This window comes from Sorghum bicolor, chromosome 5, assembly GCF_000003195.3.
Source record: "Sorghum bicolor cultivar BTx623 chromosome 5, Sorghum_bicolor_NCBIv3, whole genome shotgun sequence".
NCBI lineage: Eukaryota > Viridiplantae > Streptophyta > Magnoliopsida > Poales > Poaceae > Sorghum > Sorghum bicolor.
Genome location: NC_012874.2, coordinates 66,995,212 through 67,004,894, shown reverse-complemented (window position 1 = coordinate 67,004,894; position 9,683 = coordinate 66,995,212). Strand labels below are relative to the sequence as shown.

General features: G+C 46.5%; 1 protein-coding gene across 1 annotated transcript; it reads right to left on the bottom strand.

Moving 5' to 3' along the window:
• On the bottom strand, positions 5,735 to 7,558 carry LOC8074404. Its single transcript, XM_002449800.2, has 2 exons — positions 6,983 to 7,558; positions 5,735 to 6,574 (listed from the first exon to the last, which is right to left on the bottom strand). The coding sequence occupies exons 1-2, from the start codon at positions 7,441 to 7,443 to the stop codon at positions 6,364 to 6,366; spliced, it is 672 nt and encodes a 223-aa protein (XP_002449845.2). The 5' UTR covers positions 7,444 to 7,558; the 3' UTR covers positions 5,735 to 6,363.

Below are 9,683 nucleotides of genomic sequence, written 5' to 3'. Positions count from 1 at the left end.
TATTAGCACAAACGAATCTTGAATCTTGATGCTCCGGCTTTGGCCGTGTAGCTAGGTTTTCTTTCTTTCTTTTTTATTAAATAGCAGCCAAGTCGTCTAAAAAATTTCTAATACTAGACACGTCGTCTAGCTAGGTGCTGTTTTTCAGGAGGAACGGTCCAACGTATTGTTACGGCATGCAATCTAAATCTCCCCATTCCAACGTTGGACCGAGATATCTCAAGGTTTGAACACTGAATCAAAATCTCCCCATTCCAGTTCTCTGATTTTAGTATATTTATTATGCAATATTTTTATTTAGACACTGGACCTAAGTATTTAGGTTTTTAAACGAATATTGTAAAAAAGTTCAGAATAGACATTCCAAAATTTAGTCTAATCTTTTTGGGCCTGCCCGTTAAGATTTGGAGTCCGGAAATCACCACAGTTACCAGGCCAACGTGGGCCTCATCCATGCTCAGACCTCCAGCCCAGCATCGACCATGCCGGCGCCGGAGCCGGAGCCGGAGCCGGAGTCGGAGTTCGACTCCGATCGGCGGGCCTCCTCGCTCGATCGCGTTCCCCTTTATATGACGGGGAGATGACACGCCGCCTCCCCGTCTCGATCCACCACCACCAAGAATACCTGACACCGCCGGCGGTCAGGAATAGGATCACAGCAGATCAGGGCATCACGCCGGCCGGTTGTTGGATTCTTCAATTCGATGGCTGGGATGGAGTGCCTCAATTCGAAGAGGAAGGCGGCAGACGCGGCGCTGGATGATGGTCGTCTCTCCGATGGAGACAACGATGTCGCAGTTGACGCCGGCACGCCGGGGCCGCCGGAGATCGCGGCGGCGCAGGAGCAGCAGGCTCCAGCCCCGGCCCCGAGGCAGCCGACGACGAAGGTGATTATGTCTCAGGCGTGGATCGACTCCATCCTGGCCGACGAGATCAAGCCCCTGCCACTGAACGAGGAGCTTCTTCGTGACCCGAAGCTCGCCGCGATATTCCAGTCGCACGAGCAGTCCCGGGCGAGCTTTGCCGAGTACCAGAACGCCATTCGCCGCGAGCTGGAGACCAAGGGATTCGTCGAGATCGACGATGATTACGACGAGATGTGCGAACTGTTGCACGCCGTGAGTACCGCCGCCTTCTACGGCAGGGAGGAGGAGGAGAAAGAGGCCATGGCTAAGTTGGCGGCGCTGCGTCGTCGCTGATGATTTGCTTAATTAGCCACCTGTCATATTATTACTGCTCTTGAGATGGGCTGTACACTTTTCTTTATGATTTTCTATTCTTGAATTGGATTCTTGCTCTGTTGTTTTTCACTACTGTTAGCACCAGTCCTTCTATGAGTCCTTATGGCCATGCTGTGAAGGAGATCAGGGGGCTCGTGATTTGTTTATGTTGATTTCGTTCATGAAAATAGAAATTTCAACGTTGACACTTATACTCTAGCTAGGAGCTTGATTTCTATTGATATAAAGCTGTTAGATCCGCCTTCGGTCATTTGTAACTCTTATGACCAACTCCACGAATAAAGAGTGTGGTTTTCCCTAAAAAAGAACACCAGCCCTCCAGTCCATTTGTATTTAGAAAACCGAGTTTTATTGTAATCTTGCTTCAGCGCTCATTTACTAATTTGGAAACTAGTTTAGAAATATCAAACAAAAACAGCATACCCCATCTAACTTGGAACCTCTGGAATAGAACAGGAGTACAAGTATATCAGAGCTCCTTATTACTGACGAGGACAACGTTAGTTTGAGATGATAGTGTGCATCCAAGTTAAGTATGAAAATATCATATATCATATTACAAGTAGTGTATGTTTTATGATAAATTACAAGGAGTTATTTATTCTCTGTGTGTATCTATAAAGTGTTTATATTTGTCAGAGTAACTTTACTAGATCGAGAAAACTTCATATCCCCTATATCTAGTTAAAGGGCATTGAGATAATTGAATTCTAGGGTATAAAGGACTGGGCCCTTTATTAGATTGAGAAAGTCACATCTCTTTTGTATGTGAGACCCTATATGTTAGTAGGTACAAAATCCTTCTTTCCTCTCCTAACTCTTCTCTCTCTCTCTCTCTCTCTCTCTCTCTCTCTCTCTCTCTCCTCTAGGTGCCACCAACACCTATCTCTCCCGCTTGCAAGGTGTCGCAACCACGGCAAGTGACATATACCTCATTGGCATAGCACCATGGCCAACTTGTCAGCTCTTAGCTTATTAGAGCATCTCCAGTAGACTACCTAAATCCACTACCTATCATATATTTAGATTTTTTTAGAGGCAAAAAACTCACTCCACTAGTCTATCTAGTTGACTACCTACTTTTATTGGCCCATCAAATTCCCCCACCACTACGTACACCTGTTAGGCCAACAAATCCCGCTACCCCACCACTACCTCACCTACTAGCCCAACAAATCCCGCTACTTATTTCTTCTTCATCTCTCTCCTCTTGACGGGCATGGAAACATCTGACACAACCCACAACCGCGCCCACCCTCGCATGCGGTAGCCCTTGCGGCGGCCTTGCCTATTGCGTGGCCCTTCTCGGCGTTGTAACCTCGTGCGGTGGCCACCCGCATTGTATGGATGATCCTAGCACTGGCCTCCCATTGACGGTGGATCCCGGTCCACCACTTCCAGGCTGCATGCCCCGCAGCGAAGCCGTGTGATGGCATGGCAGCGCCTCAGGGTAGCTAGCGATGCTCATCAGTGCAGTTCCCGACATGGTGGCAGGGGTGGATTTAGGGGGGGTCAGGATGGCTCTGGCCCCCTCCTACCACCAGAAACACAAAAGGAGCCCCCCTAAACCCCTATTATAAACACTAATATATAAAATATTTTGTGAGGCGTTTTGAAATAGGCCTTAAAGGCAGGTAGGCATTCCAACCGTCTCAGTTAATGCCTAAGATTAACTAAGATTGTTACTTTTATATATTAATCAAGGCGGTCACGAATAACCGGATCACAAAACCTATTTATCGAGATAGGCATTTTATTTACATGTCTGTCTCGGTTAATTAGGGCAACCGCCTCCATTAAGTTGGCCCAACTTGCTAACCTACCCAAACCCACTACCATCTCTGACTATATAAACAACACTCTAACCCCTAGGTCACTATCATCCACACTCAGAAACCCTCACCCAGGCGGCACCCTCAGCCCCTCCCATTCGCGACGCTTGTTCCTCACTCCCTCCCTATCCCGCCGCTCCAAGTCCCTCCTATCTCGGCACCCCTCCCCTCTAGTGTGCCCCTGCTCCCCTCTGGTGCGCCCCCTCCTTCCTCACAGAGCAACACGGGGAGGCACAGTGGTGGCGCAACCCTCCTCCCTTCTCCTCCTAGCATGGCGTCAGCCAGCTTGGCTCCTCCTGGTGGCGGCACGGGGTGCCCCGGCTTCCTCATCCCCTTCCTTCATGGCATGGATGCGGTGCGAATGGGCTTGAGCACTTCAACCTCCTCCAGCAGCCACGCGACCGCCTCCTCTTCCTCCTCCAGTGTGGTGGCCACCCCTCCCCTCCCCGGTGATGGATCCAACAGCGGCTCCCTCTTCTCCCTCCCTAGTGGTGCAGATCTAGCGGTGGTGCATGCGGGGAGTCCAGATCCGGTGATGGTGCGATGAGGAGCTGCGGGAGCATAGGGAGGTGGAGCACCTCCAACATCGGTGGATCTGTGTGGAGAACACCAAATTTGTGTGAGGAAGAGCCCGATCTGATGAGGAGGGCTCATGCGGCGCCCGATCCAATGAGAAGGGCTCATGCGGCGGCGGCATGCAAGGGCGGCAGCGAGAGGCCCAGATCTAGGCCCAATCTAGGTGTGGGCTTTTTTCTTTTTTTAGTTTCATTAACTGAGGTGGGCAACTGAACCACCTCGGTAAATCATTGATTACTGTGACGATTTGTCTGAGGCGGATGGGTTGCTTGCCTTGGTAAACCCTTTTTGCTCACCTTGTAAAAGTTTTTTTTAATAAATTTTAGACATAGGCGGAAGAAGAGAAAGAGGAAGAATACCCCTATAACTTTGCACGCTTGTACTCCCTCCAGCCAAAAAAAATGTGATTCTTGCTTTTCGAGTAGTCAAACAATTTGGACTTTGACTAAATTCATATTAAAAACTACTAACATTCATGATAAAAAAATAAATACTATTAGATTAGTTATAAAATATATGTTTTTATAATAAATTTATTTGAAAATTTAAATATTAATATTATTTGCTATAAATTTGGTCAAACTTGACTTAGTTTGCCTATAATTGCATTGTTTTGAAGACGGAGGTAATACATATATGTTATAATACCTTTTTCACTTTCGATGTAGGGCTGAAGATATACATACAGCAATAGCTTCTTGCGGGGCCTGCAAATCTCTAGGCTGTAGGCACCAAAGAGGGCAAGATTGTGTTCCTCTAGACATCAGTACACTGTTTGAAGGAGAATAGATCGCGGAAGGTGGAGATTTCACAAATACATTCACTCACTGGCAGAGCCACCGCCGGGTCACCCCGGGCGGCGGGATAAGCTCGTAGCCAACATTCAAAAGAAAATTTTCTTTATATCAAAGATCCCTGTAATTTTCTAGCTAAATATTTTTGTATAATGAAAATTGTCCAGGCTCCTAAAATCTTCTGGCTCCGCAAATGCATTCACTGTTGGAAATTTGAATTGCTAAGCATCTCAATGAAAAATGAAGAATCTATTTTTTCCAAGGATTTGTCTCTTAACAGCTCTGGTCTTAATTCTCTTACAAGCACTATGGCTGGAATAGTGAACTGACAGATAAGAAATGATCATACCCAAACCAGCCATTGCTCCAACCTGTATGGTCGTATCAAGTTATCAACGAGCTCTGGGAGACCAGAGAATAGATATTACTTTCTAGCAGCGTGTGCGGCTGAAAACTTAAATGTGTGCACCTGCCTAGATCTTGCTGTCGACGAGGAAGGAACTATTCCCAGTTTACCAAATTGAAGAGTTGGATGTCTGGACAGAGGATACATTTGAACTTTTGAAGCAGCTAGCCTAACGTCTTGCACTAGTGACAAGCAATAGCAGTCCAGGTTGTGTTCCAGAGTATTTAATTTGAATGCGATATAGGGGTTGTTTAGTTCCAAAAGAAAAATGCAAAATACAAAATGCCAACTACTATGGAATGATAAAATGTAAAATGCCAAAATTTTCAGAGTCACGTTTAGTTCCATCCAAAATGCAGAATTTATTGCCTCGTGAGGGTCTCATAAGGCTCTTTTGGGTTTTCTGGCCTCTTGAGGCCAAAATAAAAAATGGAGGATCTTTTGGGGTTTTTTTGGCCTCTTGAGGCCAAAATCCAAAATGGAGAATGACCATCTTTTTATCAAAAATTTTGCATGGTGTTTAGTTTTATTTTGCAAAATGATGAACTGAAACCCAAAATTTTTTGAAATAGGAGGGGAACTAAACACCCCCCCATACTAATAAATGATGTGTTACAGTGCACTATGTAAAGATAGAGATATTAAATTGAAAGTGTCCTCAGCTTTATCTGTGCATTGAAGGAAAGAACCTAAACTAATGGTCTTTTCAAGATGCATGTCAGTAATTTGCTTTGAAATGTGACAACTTTTCCCAAGTGATATTTGACTCGTGTACTTCATCATCATATTCATAAGTTAACCCTTGAACTATGGTGATGATATATGATCAAATAAATGAAGCCAATAGCAGAGTTATGGCAGCAGCAGAATCAAAAGAGAAACAAGTTGATTCAATACTGTCAACTGCATCAGAAACAGCCAGAGCCTGCAAACAAGGGCAAATCAAACTGGCAGCGACAAGTAATCCAAGGTGTGTCATCAAATGCATCTCACAATATTCATCAGTTAAGCATGTCAACACTCATGGCATTCCCTAGCATTGCACAATCACGATAGGGGATGACAAGATCTACACCACAGTTTCCCCCAAAACATTTGTGCTAGAGAACTGGAAAAACATTGCTAGAGGCCCAGCACACAAACTGCAGGATGGCAGTGTACACAGGTCACACACACTCAAAGTATCCTTCAACCTGGCCAAAAGTTCCAAAGGACGTCCCAAGATCTGACTTAATGCGACAACAACTACGTCTATTGCCTCACCCTCACTGGTTTCACACCAGTATAGAAATGGGGAGGGACGGGAACTGGAATCCCACCCTTAGCTTCAATTGCTTCAGCTTTTTCTGCAGCATCCTTTAGAAGCTGATTTGCCTTTTTGTTTTCACCTCCTATTTCCTTACCCAGGCTCTGTGGATCATTAGCAAGCGGTACTCTACACATCAATCTGTGAATAGTAGCCCTCACAAGAGCAAGGCTCTCAAATATCAACAGAAGATCATTGTTCATTTTGTTCACTTCAGCAGTTTGCTGTGGGTGAGGATTCTCAAACACATTTGGCTCGTCGAACTCAAGGAACTGTGGCTCTGGATGAGCACGATCAACTGCAAGCATATTGATGTTGGGCAATTCGACATCCTGGTCTGAATCAGAATGCACAATCTGTATATTGCTAGATGACTCTTCTTGAGTGTTTGGATTACCATCCAGCCAATCAATATAGACCTAACAGTACAAAATGAATAATCGTCACCAACCTAACAGGATGAAGAACAAATCTACAGTCCCACCAACATCACAACAGAAAAAACAATGGTTACGAACATAACAAGAGCATGAACAATGCATGATTACCAACAGGATCTACAATCCTACCAACACACAACTTAACTAACAGAATGAACAATGGTTACCAAGAAAATCTGCAATAATCCTCCCACCCACGACATTAACAACAGAATAGACAAATGGCCACCAACGTAACAACCGAATGAACCATGGTTACCAACAAAATCTACAGTCCCAAGATCATCAGCTCGAATAGAGTGACATGTGATCCAGATTATAACGAGCAAACAGAAGCAATGACAAACGCAGCATATCCAATCCAATAATCGATAAACCAAAAAGTACCTTGCGTAGCTCCAAAGGGGCGTTGCGGCTGCGGGTTGAAGCGTCGCCCCCTCCGCCAAAGCGTGCTGGATCGGCGTTGTCCTCAGCGACACCTCGGCCAGCGCCGGGTCCCGCCGCAGCATCACCACCACCGCCACGGCCGCCGCGACCAGCAGGACGGTTACCAGCGCCGCCTCCGCCGCCGCCTCCTCCGTGGCCCCCGCGCCCTGCGTTTCCATCGCCGCCGCCGCCCCGACCTCCACGGCCGAGAGGATCCACAACGCCTCCTCCACGTGCGGCTCCGCCGCGGGCCGCTGCCCCGTGATGGCCACCGCGTGGTGCGCGACCCTGGATGCCGCGGCCGTCGCCTCTCCCGCCCGCCGCGTGTGCAGCGGCAGCAGGCCCCGCGCCGCCACGATCCGCAACTCCGACATGGCCACCGCGCCGTCCAGCGTGCCTCCGGCGCCACCGCGGCCCGGCATCGTCGGCGCGGGCTACGGCCACCGCCACCGCCACCGCCATTTCCGACACAGGCGGTTGCGGTTGGTTCGGGTTTCTCTCCGCGATTTCGTTTCAGGATTTTTGGGGGGCGTAGGCGGTTACGTTTGCGACGAGGGAAAAGGCGAGCGGCGGAAGGGTATTAATTGGAGACACGCGCCGACTATCTCTGTGGTTGGACTCGCCGGGCCGGGCCGGGCCGGGCCCCACGCGATCTGGATGCCTTTGGCCTGGTTTTCAAAAACTTTTTAACATTTCCATTACATCAAATACTCCGTAATGTCCTAAAAGCTTCAACTTCTAGACTTATCTTAAATCAAAATTTTAAAATTTTAATCAGATTTCTAAAAAAAAGGCTAAGATTATCAAATTAATACTATTAAGTTTATTATAAAATATATTTTCATAAGGTAGTTATTTTATGTCATAAATATTGAAGCTCTTTTTTATTAAGTTGATCAAACTTAATTTTTTTTAATTAGCATAGATTCTAGAAGTTGAAGTTTTCAAGAACAGAGGAAGTATTATGGTAGCAGACATTGCTACGCCGCTGAGGCCAAATTCTTACTTCCTCGGTTCTAAATCAGGATTTAGGAAACAATTTTTGTTCTTGTAAGCTTCGTACCCTACCATGTAATTTGCAGCCGCCCGCTACCTTCTTCTCTCCCCGCGGCTGGCCATTACTCTCCCCCTTCTCTCCTACTGCTAGTGGGCAATGCCCTTCTTCCCTACCAGATTCGTGCCATCTTCTTCTCCGCGCCGCGACCTTCATCCCTGCCAGGTCCACGCCACTAGCTCCGCCCTACGGCCAACGTCGCGCCATCAACTCCACCCTATAGCCAGATCCATGGTGCCATGTCATCATGTGTCGTAGGCGTGCCACGCCACTGCCCCTTCACCAGTTGTGCCCCGCCTATAGGTGACGACGATGCCTCCTTCCATCTCCCTCTTGTCACGCTCCTAGGCCAACATGGGTTGCTAAGATGCTCGGGCTTTTTAGGCTGGCCTGGCCTAAAAAATGTCCCGACAAGCCATGCCTGGGCTATTGGCGAGGCCCGGTGCCCGATTCGGCATGGCCTGAGAGGAATGACGTGTCGTGCCGGCCCGATGGGGCACGACCCATGTCGTGCCATCCCGGGCTTGCTCGTTGGCAATCTATAGTAGAGTTGTCGGTTTTGGAAGACGATGGCACCTTATATAATGAGTAGTAGAGAACATTCAACGGAGAGATGAGAGGCAGATCTCTTAGGAGCTATATGTGGAGGGTGGTGGAATGGTTAGAGCACGAGGGGTGGGGCATTATTGGTGGATGGTGAGATCATTGACAAGGTCGGCACCAGGTGAGGGGACGGTGAAGGTCGGTGGTAGTTGGGGAAGAAGGACCAAGAGAGTTATGGGAGGAAGGGATAAAACTGAAAGAGGGGTGGGCAGTGGCAGTGGTGAAGATTGGTGGTCAAGTAAGCATGAAATGGGATGAGAGGAAGTTGAAAGAAGAGATGAGGGGAGGATGAAGCATTTGAAACTATATAGATGTCCATGTGTTTAATAAAAGCATCACCGCACAATTCGCATGTTTTTGTTATACTATACTACCGTGTAAATAGAAAGAAACTAAGAAAGCATAATACATATAGAAAATGTGTTTGCTAATTAGGCAAAATATTTTGAAATTCTAAAGTACTTAGCATGCATGTGGATCAATTTTAGGTCAACCATTGTCCAGACAACACAACCTAGATTGAAAAATCTAATAGGTTTACCTAAGCAACGCACCAAGTTATAACTAAAGGGGGTAACATACCACCTCAATGATGAGGTGATACTATTCAAGCAAAACCAGCTAACCAAACACATCAAAACTTAACTGTGCTTAAGCAATCACTTCAACCAAACAATTCAATATTGGCTTGTGTAAAGCTAGCTAAGTCTGGCCTAGCTCCAAAAGCTAGCCAGGTCAGGCTAGGACTTGAACATGAACCAAACACACCCATAGTTCTTTAACAATTTGATATCATTCTCTCTCTCTCTCTCAAACTCGTGTCTAAACATTTTATACTTTCCATTTTACATGTCTTAAAGTAGCAAGACATGAATTCATAGTTTTTAATGTACACATAAATATAATATACACTATATCTATATGCATAGCTTTTTTTATGTACTCGTTCGATCCCAAATTGTAAGTCATTGCAAGAATCTTGGAGAGTCAAAGCATTTTCACATT

Excerpts from the sequence above, each read along its gene's own strand:
- LOC8074404 (XM_002449800.2), bottom strand. The coding sequence starts at position 7,443 with ATGCCGGGCCGCGGTGGCGCCGGAGGCACGCTGGACGGCGCGGTGGCC. Across the intron at positions 6,575-6,982 it reads CCCCTTTGGAGCTACGCAAG|GTCTATATTGATTGGCTGGA; the intron begins GTACTTTTTGGT and ends TTGTACTGTTAG.